The 14,783-nt window shown below is 37.7% G+C and overlaps 3 protein-coding genes across 3 annotated transcripts; 2 read left to right on the top strand and 1 right to left on the bottom strand.

Moving 5' to 3' along the window:
- Window positions 1-2,175: 2,175 nt before the first annotated feature.
- Window positions 2,176-4,114, top strand: LOC109167654 (protein RTE1-HOMOLOG). The gene is made up of 3 exons (XM_019316725.1): window positions 2,176-2,423; window positions 3,062-3,341; window positions 3,597-4,114. Exons 2-3 carry the CDS (start codon window positions 3,084-3,086, stop codon window positions 4,017-4,019), a joined length of 681 nt encoding a protein of 226 aa, XP_019172270.1. The 5' UTR covers window positions 2,176-2,423; window positions 3,062-3,083; the 3' UTR covers window positions 4,020-4,114.
- Window positions 4,115-4,690: 576 nt separating this feature from the next.
- On the top strand, window positions 4,691-5,592 carry LOC109167655 (thioredoxin H1-like). The gene is made up of 3 exons (XM_019316727.1): window positions 4,691-4,948; window positions 5,032-5,154; window positions 5,233-5,592. Exons 1-3 carry the CDS (start codon window positions 4,862-4,864, stop codon window positions 5,392-5,394), a joined length of 372 nt encoding a protein of 123 aa, XP_019172272.1. The 5' UTR covers window positions 4,691-4,861; the 3' UTR covers window positions 5,395-5,592.
- Window positions 5,593-5,662: 70 nt separating this feature from the next.
- LOC109167653 (beta-galactosidase 3-like) lies at window positions 5,663-11,931 on the bottom strand. Its single transcript, XM_019316724.1, has 19 exons — window positions 11,475-11,931; window positions 11,296-11,391; window positions 11,082-11,194; window positions 10,703-10,769; window positions 10,439-10,531; window positions 10,164-10,307; window positions 9,860-9,948; window positions 9,672-9,777; window positions 9,486-9,573; window positions 9,000-9,118; window positions 8,754-8,918; window positions 8,178-8,356; window positions 7,775-7,884; window positions 7,582-7,691; window positions 7,276-7,386; window positions 7,048-7,161; window positions 6,767-6,969; window positions 6,346-6,682; window positions 5,663-6,255 (listed from the first exon to the last, which is right to left on the bottom strand). Exons 1-19 carry the CDS (start codon window positions 11,628-11,630, stop codon window positions 6,133-6,135), a joined length of 2,523 nt encoding a protein of 840 aa, XP_019172269.1. The 5' UTR covers window positions 11,631-11,931; the 3' UTR covers window positions 5,663-6,132.
- Window positions 11,932-14,783: the final 2,852 nt, after the last annotated feature.

Raw genomic sequence — 14,783 nt, 5'->3', positions numbered from 1 at the left:
AATAGTTTTTTAAAATCGATTTATGTAATTTTTAAACGCACAAATTAAATATTATAGAATTTGAATTATAAATATTTTTATCAACTTAACATAGATTTTAGCTAGCTTGGCATTGTATGAGGGCGAAAACATTATTAGAGACTTAATAAATCACAAAGCTTAAAATTACAAATTTTAAAATATTTTATTATATTTTTTCAGAAAAAATATACAATATTCGTCATTTAACACTGTTAGTCATTATTTTTATCACATATCAAAATATTCAAATCTTTGTTTTAAATGCGCTCTGTAAGTATTCGTATTGCTATTTATTTATTTATTATTTTTTCTATAGACATTGGAGACTATTTAATCTACTAACATTCATGAAGTATATTTTTATATGCAATTATTGTTGACTTGCATTTTTTTTACTAAAATGCAAATTGTGAAAATTAAAGATTTTAATTTGAGGGAGCTTTTAAGAGGAGTATGCCCCTAAAATTTTGAAGATGAAACATGTAGATGAAGATGAAGGAAGCCACAAAATAATAAAAATAAAGCATAAATAGCAATTGAGATCAATTTTTACTTTGTAATGAAACATCATCTGTGATTTTTTTTTTTTTACATTTAAAAAAAAAAAAGAATACCTACCATGTGTTCAGATGGCATGTAGCGACCTTTCTCATGTGGGAGGTCATGAGATTTGAGCCTTGGAAGCGTTGTTAACTTTATGTGCTCAGGGGGCAGCTGACCTCACCCCTTATGCTATACATATATAGCATGAAATATCATATTAAATCTATATTTATGCTGAAAATATTAATAGTTTGAGTATGTTATGTTTGAACAAATACTACAATGTAATTAATATTTTACTGACTCTATTACATTGTAGTATTTAATCAAACATACTTGCAACCTCCCATCTGGGAGTCCAACCCGATTGCCATTAGACCACAAAGTCTTGGCTAATATAATTAATATTTAAAAATACCATAAATCACAAATCAAACAAAAGAAATTCGACATGTCTCACAGATGAGAATACGATATTAAAAGAGATTTTGTCCAAAAAAAAAAAGAGTTAATTACCGAAATGGTCCCTTGACTATAGCGAAATAATCAATTTGGTCCTTGACTTTTTTTTTTTGACCAATTAAGTCCCTCAACTTTAAAAATCTTAACCAATTTGGTCCTCCGTTAGTCAATCGTTAACTTGGGACCAAATTGGTAATTCGCTATATCAAGGGACCGTTTTGGTAATTAACTTTAAGGGTGGGCAATTTAGTTCAGTTTTCTCGAACCAAACCATACCAAACTAGTTAGATTCGGTAATATACCGAACAACCGAACGATAATAGATTCTTGTATACCAAACGGTTCGGTAAAAACTCGAACCGAATTGAATTGTTCGGTGGTGCTATACACCACGTTGAGAAAGACCAACCTCCTATATACCGTACTCTTTTTGAACCTCGAAAAAAAAATCGAACCGAATTGAATACCATTTGCACTTTGGATTGTTATTTTGTTATATATTAGACTTTGGATATGGACTATGTAAACATCATAACACATAATATAGAACTTTTGATAACAAACCATAAGAAATCAAATAAAATATTTACGAGAGATACCCGTGAGAATATGAGCTGAACGGCAGAGCAAGCAGCAAGGGACTTGGATTTATTATTTATTTATTTATTTATTTATTTATTATTATTATTATTATTATTATTATTATTATTATTATTATTTTTAAAAAAAAAAAATCAAACGGTATTCAGTTTAGTTCAATTTTTTACCGAACAATTCGGATCGATTTTTTATCGAACCGTTCGGTATACAAGAATCCAATACCGTTCCGTTGTTCGGTATATTACCGAACCAAACTAGTTCGGTTCAGTTCGAGAAAATTAAACCGAATTGCCGATCCCTAAAGTTAATTACCAAAATAGTCCCTTGATTATAGCGAAATTATCAATTTGGTCCCCAAGTTAACGGTTGACTAACGGTCAAACAAACGGAGGATCAAATTGATTAAGATTTTTAAAATTGAGAGACTTAATTGATTAAAAAAAATAGTCAAGGATCAAATTGATAATTTCACTATTCAAGGGACCATTTTGGTAATTACCTAAAGAAAAATTATATGGAAACATATTTATCTGTGCTTGATATTATTTCCGCTCACATGGCTTGGCGTGAGTTGGCTCCCTTCTAAGTTTTAATCGCGAGCGCGAGGTGAAAGAAATCAAGATCTCTCGCGCCGGGGAGTAAGCAAGCCGCGATTTCTGGCTGCAATTTGGGCTCGGCGTCGGGTTCTTTGTCTGCATAGAACTGCTACCACAGGTTCGAATATCTTTTGGGATTTCGTCAGCTCTCTTCACCCAAGAAAAAGCTTGCCTGCGCTTCCATTCATCTTCAAGGCAAAGGTAACACGGGAGCCGCTAATTTCTGTGATTCACATTAAGCAATTGCCATACTACTCATTGGATTTGACTGTAATTATATGAGTATTGATATCCCAAGTTTCAAGAATATGAATAGATCGTTTCTTTCTTTGCTAGTAGTTGCTAAATTGGATCTTTTGGTATATTGGTGCTGAGTAATGGTAATGATCAATTTAGCCAACTATGGTATGAACAACTGAACTTTGGGTTTGATTGAAAACCTAAAAAGAATTAAAACTTTGGGGTTTAATTGATGCTTCCTATTATTGTTATGTTGTTTCGTTTGCTAGTACGGAGTATTATTTATTGAAAGCTTTTAAGATAAATTCTAGTGTTATCTTTTACCTATGAAAACAGATTATTTTTATCATTTCATGTTGCCCATAACTTGGACTGTATGCCCAAAGATGTGTAACTGGAAAAGGAATCCTTAAGATATATGATGAAACCCTTTAGGTATGATTTGGGGAGCGCTATTGTTAATTGAGTTTTAATGCTGTAAAGCTGATTTGTTTATTCTCTGTGTCTATGCTTTGGGATAATGCAATCAAAGCTTTGTCTAACATTATAGCACCATATGGGATTTAATCTTATTGATTGTGCAAAACCAATTCTTGCAGTCTATCTTTTACTGCTTTAGCAATGGAGCCCAATATTGATCCTGAAAATACTCTGATGATTGAAGAAAGTGTGGAAATAGATCCAAGAAGAGCACGTTTTCCCTGCTGCATTGTGTGGACACCGCTGCCTGTCATGTCGTGGTTTATCCCTCTTATTGGTCACATTGGAATATGTAGAGAGGATGGAGTTATCTTGGATTTTGCAGGGCCAAATTTTGTGTGCGTAGACAATTTTGCATTTGGAGCACCAGCTCGCTACATTCGGATAAGAAAAGATGAGGTATGTTCTAATGTTTCTAATTAGAAACTTTCCTTAACTGTATGGCAATTCTTATCCTGGGCAAGGCAATTGTTCTTAAATATGTATAGCTCTTGTTGCCCTGCTCCCCGTTTCAACTATGGATTCTATAAAATGGGTGGCTTTAAATTTGTAATAATCCATAATTTGTTTGATTAGGAGGTTTACTGGTTTGCCCATGATGTGTTTTTGACCCCATTTATTTTCTGTTTTTCTTTTCCCAATCTTTGCCTGCAGTGCCGTGTTTCTCGCTATCCTGCTCAATATGAAAGGGAAGATGACCAGAATTACAGTGAAACTGGAAATGATGCTACGACATGGGATGGTGCATTGCACAAGAGCACAGAAGAATTCCAGCACCGATCTTATAACCTTCTCACCTGCAACTGCCACTCATTCGTTGCCAATGCTTTAAACCGGTTGGGCTTCCAGGCTGGGGGGTGGAATGTTGTTAGTTTAGCAGTTTACATCTTACTCAAGGGACAATGGGTTCGCAAAGCCTCCATCTTGCAAACCTATTTACCTTTTCTTATAGTTTTCGGTTTAGGGCTCACCTTCGGGGGAGAGGCTTTCCTAACCTACTGGGCAATCTTCATTGCTGTTCTTGTTGGCTGGTTTCTTATCGGTTCCTACTGTTTCAAGAAGATGATCTATTTGTAGTCGCCCGCTGTTTCCTATCCTACTCAGTCTATATGTAAAACATGTACCGTGATTCTGATATGAAATACAATGGATTTGTTCGACTTCTTTGTGTTTTGATGGCAACATAATCTCTTGTATGATCTCTTCCAGTGTTTCTTCATTTTGAACTGTTACATCTTAGATTCGAGTTCTTGCACCCCTGCATGTGAAAAGAACAAGGCTTTGTTTGAACGTGCAGAATTTTGTTACATCTCTGTCATTTTCCGACGAGATTTCAGGTCACGTCTCTCTTCCCGTTGTTTTCATACTGTCACTATCAGCAACATGGACGTCCATCCATGAACTCCCGAAGCATTTCCTTTCTGCTTTTATTATTATTCTCTGCTAACCCGTCGCTGTATTGCATGCCAGACAATTATTCTTAGCCGTTCGTTCTTGAAGATGCTGGCTGCACTAAACTACAAAGTAAAGGTGCTGTTTTCCTGGAGAAAAGATAACATAGCAAATGCTTTTTATGGAGAACATATAGCTGTTGGTTTCAAAATGGCAGAATAATGGAATCAGATGATGGTGCCTGTGGCATATTCTATTCACCATGCACTAACACTTTTATATACATTTTGTTGTTGACATGAATTTCTGGGTACAAAGGAGAAACGAGCACCAGACGCTATCGATATGAATAGATTCAAGAAAATGACAACATCGTATAAAGGAGGAAAGTGAAATGACGCCACTTCTGCAGAGGCGCCCTTATATAAAGCGAGCTAGAGATGGTGGAGGATATCAGGTTGCATTTCTTGCTTTGTACATTTCTTTCTGTGAAAATTTAGTGCAGAAAGAAACGTACAAAAGAGAAAATGGCAAGAGAGGGAAAAGTCGTCAGCTGTCACACCTTTGAAGCCTGGAACGATGAACTCTGCAGAGGAAACGAAGCGAAAAGATTGGTACATCCTGTTCCTCATCCCTTTCCTTTTTACAATATTCACCGAAAAGCTGAGTTTGAACTCGGTATGAATGTCTAATGCAGATGGTTGTGAACTTCACTGCTTCATGGTGCGGTCCCTGTCGATTGATGGCTCCATTATTTGCAGAGTTTGCAAGGAAGTCACCCAGTGTCATGTTTCTCAGGGTGGATGTGGATGAACTGCCTGTAAGTACACCACTAAAACATCCTTAATTTAGTACCCAGGAAGAGGATAGATTTTTATGGTTTGTTTTGTTTATGCAGTCTGTCACCGCAGATTGGGGCGTAGAGGGAATGCCAACATTCATGTTCTTAAAGGAAGGCAAGATTTTGGACACTGTTGTTGGGGCCAAGAAAGACTTGCAGCAGCTTCTTGCCAAGCACATGACGAACACTACTACTACTAACACTACTACTTATTATTAGATTCGACCTCAAATTGCCCGCACGGGCAACTCAGCTGGTTCCTGGGTGGTGGTAGATAACCACGGTTTGTTATTCTTAGAAAACCCAGAATTCTTACTCCAAATAAAACTTTTTCCTGGGATTCCCTGGATAGTGTTGTTGGTTGAAGATAAATGCCCAGTGCATATAAATATAATGGATCATGTTACTGTTATTCATGTGTAATTTCCAGCAACTAGTAACAGCACAGTAAACTGATATACACAGAACCATCAAAAGAGACACGATCAAATGCATATTTCCATTTCGATTTCAACAAACTGCACAAATGAATGAAAACAACAGATCGGAAGGGCCATGCTAGGATAGGATTCCCCGAGTCGCATAACCTATCGCTCTTATAACAACAATAACAATAACAACAACACAGTGCAACTCGTCCAGCATGCATTTCCGGTTTAAAAGAGGAAATGGACCAGACACAATCGCACGACACAATTCACATTTGGAAACACAACACTCTCGAGACTATGCACTTGCCTAGTATTTCATAGAGGCCCCTTTGGCACCTCTATGTTAACACTAACCTACCTTTCTCACACGCTAAACACTTGGTAGTTGGTACAGTCTTTCACTCGATAATAACTTCATTCATCAATCTAGCTAATGCTATTTTTTTTAGGGTTTTGAGCTTCACACTTTATTCTTCTTTCTGGTATGTAACTTGTGGAATATTTTAGCCATTTGATCTCCTTACCGTCAATGCCATTGGGAAGGGGTGCAGACTGCTTCCACGGTCAATCGCTTCACCACATTTGGGCAGGGATCTCCGAAATTAGTATTTGATATTGCTACCGAGCATCTTTGGCGCCCGATACACTTCTGCAAGAGTTTCAACGACAATCATTATCGATGAGATAGGACAGTGGGTGTTCTGATTAGTAACGAGAGAGATACAAAATCGATTGTTACCTTTTCTAAGACGGAGTACGAGGTAGAAGCATGGCATGGTCCTTGCTGGAAGCTCCCGCAGGTTCCCAGGGGAGTTCCAAAGCTCGCAAACTTGATGGAGGAAATGGATTGACCGGGACTGCAATGAAGGTGGAGTTTTGGTTTGGGCAACTCCTGGGTTCTACCATAGCTCTCGATCTCCCAATTCCTAATGTTTGGATGGATTTCACCGACATCACCACAAACGCTGGACACTGATCTCCTCACAAGAGAAATTCTCGTGGGATCTCCCCCGAGTTCTTCAAAAAGCACCAAAAGATTTTCTGTCGGTTTCAACAAAGACCTTGGCACATGGTACCTGAAACCCGAGCATTTTTAAGTTTCTAGAACAAAGATTCTAGTTCTTCGTATCTTCACAAGAAAATTTCTTTTTGAGCCTTACCATCGTTGAGTTGGCTGACCACAACCAAGCTGGCACTTTGGAGGCTTAAAGGGTCCAGCATAATGGCATCCATTGCAATTACCAGTCGCATAAGCAGTCCAATACCTACCAAGACTCTCACCGTTAATCCATACTTGACCTTTTCCCATGCTACTCATGTCCAAAGCTAAAGGTTCGTCTCCATCAGGTGCGTTGAAACGAGCCTACAAAGTTGACACTTTTATACCACAAAATCTCCATTGCTATTGTCTCTATTCTGATAGAATTTGCTTAATTCATACCTTATGCCATGTTAAAGGCTGCTGTTTCTGTGCAATTAACGAACCCTGCATCCAGTCAACCGAGGATGTGCCATCTGTAGAAACGAGATTCATGGTCTCTCCCTTAAGCCCAACCTGTTGAAAAGGGCAAAAGGCCATTAGAAAAATAAAATTTAAAAAAAAAAAAAAAAAAAAGGTTTCATTTCAGAATACTTCGAACAATGGAAGTTAGCTACGAAAGATAAAAACCTGATAGGTCCATCTTGCCCAGGACAAGTCCAGTTTTCCCTGATCAAGCCCGTGAAGTGCAACTGGACCCAAAATTCCTGTGTTCCATGTTTCAAAATGCCCGCCCACGTTCTTCAAAAACAAACAAAAAATGAAGAAAAGTGAAAAACAATTTAAAAGTTCATTAGCAAGCAAACATAAAGGAAAAAGAACAAAGAATAATAGATGGAAAAGGAAAAGAAAACACTCAATGCAAGTTCCTCGGCTACTTGAACTATGCAAAAATGGAAGTGCTAAAAAGCAGTTAAAAGCAGGAATTGTACTAACCGGCAATCCAACAGCCACACTGAGCAATGCAATTTTATTCGTTCCAGCCCGGAAGTTGACCTTTCCTCTAAACGTGAATCTCCTGTTCTGCCTTGTACCAAATGCAGAACCTGCATAATATACGATGTTTCTTTGATAATTAGCTCAAAGCACAAATCTGCACTATCTACAAACCTTTCAAATTGAGGAGTACCTGAGAGCTGTCCATTGATAAACACATGCAGAGCATGGCCGGTTGACTGCACTATTAGAGTCGGGAGCTCCCCACCACGCAAGAACGACTCAGATGAACCGACATCAACACTGTAATCACAAGAAAACATTCCATCGTTATATCATTCAAAATGCCATTAGCAAAAGATGGTAACTAATTTATCAAATTATTGCTTGCCCAAAAAAGCGAAAATTCCCTCGCCCCCAGGGCCCCACATCCCGGCTCTATAGGATAGTGGAAGGTAAATCGCGGTGACTCAACAACCCATTAGATGGGAGGACCAGTGCCAACAGATTTCATAAATTACAGGCCAACAATCCAACCTCTTGCGTGATAAACACATTGATAATAGTTCCGATGCTAGTCACAAGTCACAACTTACCTAGTTTTATACCATAAATAATCACTCGCATCCCTAGTAACATTGATTTGTTCCAAGAGGCCAAAAGCCGTAAATGATGAACTGTCATCAAATGGAGATAAATCTTCGTTGTAAGTTTCCCACGAGTACATCTCAGAATTAGTTGGTAGCATTTCCATTTGTGACGTCTGAGCTCCAACCTGCACATGGAATCGGAAAGCAATTACAAATTCCTGCGAGAGCCCAAGACGTAAACAAAAGCAACAACCAACTGTAGGGGGAACCGTTAATTCTCCTAAACTGCAACGATCATTAGACTACTATCAAAAATGTTGAGATTAACAAGAACAATAAACAATAATAATGGCAGAAAGTAAAGAAGGCAAGATTTATATGGTTCGGCAATGTTCCTACGTCCACGGGTGATGGTGATACTGGTGATGGGATACAATCAATATATTTATAGGCATCTGATCCCTATACGATATGCTTCACACCTATTCCTTATAGGAGAGAAACTCATATTCATAATCCTATATGAGACAAACTCAACAAAAAATTAGAAAAAAGAAGAGATATCGTAGTAAGTTAACATACTTTGGCTGTGTTGAAGACGACATTCCTGCAGTCTGGAAGGATGCTGATGGACCACGGAGGCAAATTATAGTGCATGTTATTAAACATAACTCTTGCAGCAGATTGTGTGTCGTAGTTTGAGAGAAAAGCTGCACAATCTCCGGTCTCCGAAGAGTATATGTATGCCTGGAATAAGGTCAAACACTAAGTAAAGTGTTGAAAAATAAACTACTGCAGGGAATATAGAATGGCGATCAGAAGCAAAACCTCTTGAAGGCCGCCCAAGGAAGTGACAGTAGGATCTGTTGAAACTAAAGCCTTCTCGCATAGCTTCACAGCCCTGTGAAGCTCCTTCAAATGACCATATTTTGGTTGTCTAATCAAACCTGCAAAACTTTTCAATTGAGAACTATACATTGCATTCAGTAATGATGCATTATTAGCCCGCGTCACATCTAATTAAGGATTGCTAATTGGGATTTTGGGTAAAGGAGCAACCCAGCCAAGTTGGTCGGGGTGTTGGCTTGGTAACTACAAGGTTCCAAGTTTGACTCCCAGTGGAAGCAACCTATTGGCCTTCTTGGTTTAAGCCAGTCAACTATGGGCAACCTAAGTTGGTTTACCTCCTTGTGGTCCTTTGCGGGCCAGGGTCACAAGGCGAGGTTTACCCAGTACACACTCTCGGGTAGTGGTGGCGGTTTCGTTCCCTTGTCACCCAAAAAATAGAATGAAAGCAATGTAGTCCATTCTTACCATACTCATCAAGGGGAGCATCATAGTCGTAGCTAGTAGTGATGAAGGGGCCTCCAGCAGAGCGTCCGAAATTGGTGCCTCCATGGTACTGATAAGGCATGAGCACGAGGGACTCGGTGAGTCAAGTGTCATCATAAAAAACATCGAAACATTCAATGGAGTTCGGTATAAATGAAATGCACTAACCATGTAGTAGTTAACAAATGAACCGCCTTTCTGAATGAATTTAGCTACAGCAAATGCCAAATCCTGAACTGGCCTTTGATGAATGGGGCCACCGAATTCCGTAAACCTTGTGGTACCAAATAGTATAGTTAAATATCGACCAACTTTTTATATCATGAAAACTTAGTAAAGGTGTCAAGACCACATACCAGCCACTCCAAGCTTCGGTCCAAATTGCTGGCTTGTATGGTTTATTGGGGGCGAATTTATCACAGTAGAAACCATTGCATGTGTTTATCTGTTGCCAAAAACAGCAAAAAAATCATGCCACAGTTTACACGTAGAATGGCATTCGAAGTTAAGAATTCAACAAAACAGGAGCCCAGTTCCATATTGTCCTCCAAGAAACCTTATCATCCACAACAGTCAAAGATGCTAAGTGTATCATATGAAACAATAAATGTGATACCGAAAACTTCAGCTCCAACGAGTCTAGGTTTGCTAATAGCTTACCACAGGATCTGGGGCATCTTCTTCTTTGCACATGACCCAGGGGACCCCAGTGTCCATTTCAACTGCCATCTTTGCAGCCCAAGTTACATACTGATGACCCGAGGCGCCAAGTACCTTGGCTTGTGGCCCATATTCATTCTCAATCTGGAAGACCACATTATCATGATATCATCATTTGATAAATAAAATCACATGCTTATGAACTAATCTACTGCTCAAAATTCAAGAACTCTATCAGATTGGGAAAAACAGATGACAACGATAGAAATGCATACCTGGGAGAGTATAATTGGACCACCCTGAGACTCGAATAGATTATGGCTCTTCATCAAATTAACAATTTTCTCAGTAAACCCTTTCATAGCCATCTGTCAGGTCATAAAACAATAAAATTTTCATGAAAAGGGTAAGAAAGATATACCAGAACAGTAGTAAATGTTGTTAAGCTATAAATTATCACAATGTCTTGCTACATTGGTTACGAAATGCTATATAATTGAAAGCAAATGGTAGAGGGAGAAAAGACTGGGAACCCAGACCTTGAAGGGCTCATTGTCTGCTCTGAAGCTAATTCCAGGAACAAACTTCAGCCAAACTGGGAACCCTCTGCACACAAAACATTGAAGTAGTAAAAAAGGTTAAATCTTCTTCAAGGAAGCAGCTTATTGGCCTTCTTGGTTTGAACCAGTGAGCTATGGACAACCTAAACTGGTTTACCACCTTACATTTCTTTGTCGGTTAGGGCTAGGGTCACAAAGCGGGATTTAACCGTAAGTAGTGGTTGCGGGTTTCCTTGTCACCCCAAAAAAAAAAGGTTAAATATTTAAGTGTTCAGTTCTAGTCCGGCAAAATCAGTCCTTGAAAGAGGGTTAAATGTAGATCTAATCATCTAGAGATGAACAAAGAGTAGGGAGGTACCCAAAATTCCACTCTCCACAAATGTAAGGTCCAATGCGAAGATGAGCATAAAGCCCTGCTTTCTGAATTGTCTTCACAAACCTCACCAAGTCATATCTCCCTTCAAAATTGTACTGGAATCCACAGAAAAATTAAAAAAAGATGCAAACTTTAAGATAAAATACAGAACCAAAACACAGACAAGTAACTAAAAAAAGATAGAAATTTCATGTACATTGCCAGGAGAAGGCTCGTGCACATTCCAGAACACATAGGTCTCAATCACATCCACGCCTCCTTCTTTAGCCTTGCTTATTAGATCTTCCCACATCTACACACATTATATGAATACATTTTAGCAACAAACAAAATAGAAATCTGTAGTGTGAGAAGAGAAAAAGGAGAAGACAGTACCTCCGGGGTGCTTCTTGGGTAGTGAATAGACCCAGAGAAAAGTACTCTTCTTTGCCCATTGATAACAATGGCCTTCCTATCATAGCTAACACTGCACTGAGTCAACCCAGAACTCAGAAAGAACACCATGCACAGCACCAAAACCCATTTCCTCATGGCTCCACCTCTCAATTTCTCCCTCAAAGCAAGCTCTTGGGATCACTTAAACAATTAGATGAACACATACAAAAAAAGAAGGAAAATTTTTTTTTCTGGGTGGAGGGAAATTTGAAAGCTAGTAAAGGATCTTGACACTGCAAAGTCTGCAAATACAAAATCAGAGAGAGAATGTGTGGTGTATGTGAAGTGCGGAAAGTGCCAATTCCCACTTTGGGCAGCACCACACAAAGTACTGTGCACTGTGCAGCGGAGCTAAAAGACCAAGATGAGCAAGTTAGCAGAAGTGTGTTTCCATGTCAATCCGCATATTATATATATATAAATGTAATATCCGATCATTATATATTAGTCTGTATTTTTTTAGATATACGGAGTATATGTACATCCGTATGCATATACATGTGGACAGTTGTAATTCCTGTGACCGAGAGACAGCCATTAGCGCGTGACACTGAGCTCAACACTCAAAAAGAAAGTTGAAATCCCACTACAACCAAAAAAACAAGAAAAGATAAAAAATTTGTTGAAAATAAGAAAAAGAGACAATAAAGAATGGTTTCTTTTACCACGATCTCTAAATAGGATTATTTTTACATAGTAATACTGGTTATACTGCGCTTTCTTTAAACAAAGCAAATCTCCATTTTAGTCTCTTAATGAGTTAAATTTCAAGTAAAAAGTCTCAACTTTTGTTAGTTTCGAAATTTACGTACTGGAAATTATTATATGTATTGATGTTTTTTTTTTGTTTTGTTTTTATTATTATTATTATTTGTATTGATGTATTGATGCATGTGAAATTGTGAATGGAAGAAGCTTCGGCGGTAATAAATTTATGTAACGTGGAGTGGGATGTGAGTAATGTCTCATGTACGGGTTGGTTTGTCATTTGTGGACGCATTAAAGAGAGAGTTGGAGGAATTTTGGGGCCAATATATAATTGTGCCATTGTGGTGGGGCGTTTCATTTATCTTTTGTCCGCTGATTTTTTTTTTAATTTTTTTTTTACACTAATTTTGTTAGTTTAGGTTATACTAATTTAAGTCCTCTTGAATCTCTGTCTAAGGGCACTGAATGAGATAAATTGTGAGTTATTCAATCAATTTTTAGTTTTCATCCTTGTAGATGCACTTTGTGCACAAAAAATAGTCATCATTAGGGCTGTGCAGTCGGCCGGATCGGACGGTTCGGATGCCGGAAATACTCTCCCGGTCGGATATCGGAATTCAAGTTTGACTACCCTATCCGTTTTTTTTTTTGTTGACTTATCCGTTCGATTATTTTTATTTTCGGATGGGATCGGATCGGTCGGATATCCGATTGGTAATTCGGTTTTATAAGAACGTACAAATCAAATATTCAATTCATGGAACACCTAACTAAGGAACTACTTAAGTACTAAAAGCCACTAACTCGTAATTATTAACTACTTAACAGCAAACATAACATAAGTAAACTTATAAAACTGTAAACATATAATCAAATTAACAAAATTACAAGTTAGAACTTAGAAGCTAGTACTGAAAGTCTGAAACTTCAAAACATACAAATTTACAGCAGATTAGCTTACAACTTACAAGTTACAAATTTAAAACTTGTAATGAGAATTTTAATTCTTCATAGCAAATTAGCAAAATATAACAATCTTCTCCAAACTCCAAGGCAAGCAGGCAAGCATGCAACAGCATCAGTCTCCAATCAGCACATCAGCATTCAGCATTGAGCAAAAGAAAGCCAGAAATCCAAAAGACCCAAACTCCAAAAGTAATATATGAATATATGATTAATATAATATAGAGTACTCTATGTCTCTATTACTCTATTCTTCTTCCTGATAAGTGAACACATAAAAACACAATAAGTTCAAAACATTTCAAGTTAGGATTGACACAAACTGTAAAAGACTAAAAGAGTGCTCAGATCGCTTTTTTTCCATATCAAGTTAGGATTTGGGACACACTACTCAATGAGTATGGCATACACCGGCAACATACCAAACCCAATACTATATATTCAGAGAACATGGTGGAAGCATCATCATTGCACAATAATGAACAGTTATACAATTATAATTATAGTGAGTCAGAAGTCAGAAGTCACATTTAGACATTTAGTCAGTACTTATACTGATACCTGAGCTCAATGGCAGCAACATTTAAAATGTTACCTAGCCATGAGCACTTTCCAGTTCCAGTTCCAACTTCCCAGCCTCATGAGGGACATTGATTTGAATCATTGATACACATACATGATACACTGATACAGAGGCATAAATTTATCATGAAATCAAATAAGTAATCACAAATTCAGATTTCAAAATAAATTAATGGAAACTGTAAACATACAACAATTGTAGGCATTCCAGTTCCAGTGCTGGATGTGCTGCACAACTCTGCAGTACAAATACAAAATGGAAATTAAAACTTAAACAATTAAACATTTAAACAGATACAAAATGGTAGTTAGAAGTATATACCTTTCTCAATCCTTTCAACATCATCAATATTTTCTTCAATTGAGATTGGTTGATTGGTTAACCTTAACCAATCCTGTGCACACACCAATGCCTCAACAATTCTAGGAGTTAGGGAACTCCTAAAGGCATCAAGTACCCTTCCACTTGTACTGAATGCTGATTCTGAAGCAACAGTTGATATTGGAACAGCTAGAATATCCCTTGCCATTTTAGATAAGACAGGGAACCTTTCAGGTTGCTGCTTCCACCATCTTAGAAGGTCAAATGAATCATCCTCATCCACAATAACCTCAGAGAGATACACTTCCAACTCAATTTTTTTCCTAGACAAATCCCCACTCACCAATTTTTGCTTCTTAATATGAGATTTCAGTAATGATTGAGGTCTCCCAACAGAAACAGAATAAGATATTGTTATTGAGGGAGAAGATTTGTCAGATTGTTCAACAGACTGGACAGGGAAGCATGCAACATAATCTTCAAACAACTCCTTAAGGCCAACAATAACCTTATCAAACACTGTTTTACCCTTGTCCTCACCATATAACTGGTTGAACTGAATGGGCATATACTCAATTTTGTCCCTGGGGTCTAAGATATTGCCATAGAATATCAAAAAATTCATTTTTTTTCAGGCTCACCCCAATACTTATCAAATTTTGCCCTCATATTTT

The sequence above is a fragment of the Ipomoea nil genome, unplaced genomic scaffold (genome assembly GCF_001879475.1).
Source record: "Ipomoea nil cultivar Tokyo-kokei standard unplaced genomic scaffold, Asagao_1.1 scaffold3169, whole genome shotgun sequence".
Classification (NCBI taxonomy): domain Eukaryota; kingdom Viridiplantae; phylum Streptophyta; class Magnoliopsida; order Solanales; family Convolvulaceae; genus Ipomoea; species Ipomoea nil.
This window is presented reverse-complemented; position numbering and strand designations above follow the sequence as displayed.